The sequence below is a fragment of the Notothenia coriiceps genome, unplaced genomic scaffold (genome assembly GCF_000735185.1).
Source record: "Notothenia coriiceps isolate Sejong01 unplaced genomic scaffold, NC01 NC01_scaffold00009193, whole genome shotgun sequence".
Taxonomy (NCBI): domain Eukaryota; kingdom Metazoa; phylum Chordata; class Actinopteri; order Perciformes; family Nototheniidae; genus Notothenia; species Notothenia coriiceps.
This window is the reverse complement of record NW_011341894.1, coordinates 316,492-317,369: the sequence shown is the minus strand read 5'-3', so window position 1 is coordinate 317,369 and position 878 is coordinate 316,492. Positions and strand designations below refer to the sequence as shown.

Here is an 878-nt window from a genome sequence, read left to right as displayed (position 1 = left end):
CGAAGCCATTATGCAGATAAAAGACAGCGAGGCCTTGATGATATTGATAGTGGTTTCCAGAAATCAAATGGTGTAGTAGGGCTGGGCGATAATTCGATCTCGGTTCGGGATCGCGATAAAATTTTGATCGATTGCGATATTATGCNTGGTTTCCAGAAATCAAATGGTGTAGTTCATCATACTTTTAGGAAACACCCTTGGATAGAGACACATGGAGTAAACAAGAGGAGCCACATGGTTATCATGATGATAACCATGTGGCTCCTCTTGTTTACTCCATGTGTCTCTATCCAAGGGTGTTTCCTAAAAGTATGATGAACTACACCATTTGATTTCTGGAAACCACTATGAATATCATCAAGGCCTCGCTGTCTTTTATCTGCATAATGGCTTCGATATTAATCAAAAATAATGGGAGTAAGAGGGTTCATAAATGTTGGATACAATGACATAACGGCAACATAGTGATGAATGTTTGAGGAACAGTACACTTTACAAAGACTTAACAATCTAACAATCTCTTTGTATCTTACTTCCTCCATCTCCTGCAGCCTCTGGTTGATCTCAGGAAGCATCCAGGTGTCCTCCCCTCTCTGCCTTTTGAGCTCCTTCCTTCTTTCTGCCTTGTCATACTGCTCCTTGGCCTGAATACAACAATTGTAAATAAGAGAGATTATTCAAAAGAAAAACGATTTCAAAGTTAGTGCACACCCAAATTAGTTGTTTCATATTTAGTCTCCTTTTTTGTGATGGAAATATCAAGGTTAATGGTGAATAAAGTCAGTAGAGGAATACATGTGTGGCATTAATTAAGGAATGACACAGTCTTCACATTATACTCCAGTGTTTCCCATACATTGATTTATTTGTGGCGGGCC

The 878-nt window shown here is 39.1% G+C and overlaps 1 protein-coding gene across 1 annotated transcript in view; it reads right to left on the bottom strand.

The window, feature by feature from the left end:
- Positions 1 to 878, bottom strand: part of cwf19l2 (CWF19 like cell cycle control factor 2) — a 23,437-nt gene that overhangs the window by 20,094 nt on the left and 2,465 nt on the right. The window contains exon 2 of the mRNA XM_010770768.1: positions 534 to 644. Within this exon, the coding sequence (XP_010769070.1) occupies positions 534 to 644 (111 nt within the window). The remainder of the gene's footprint in view (positions 1 to 533; positions 645 to 878) is intronic.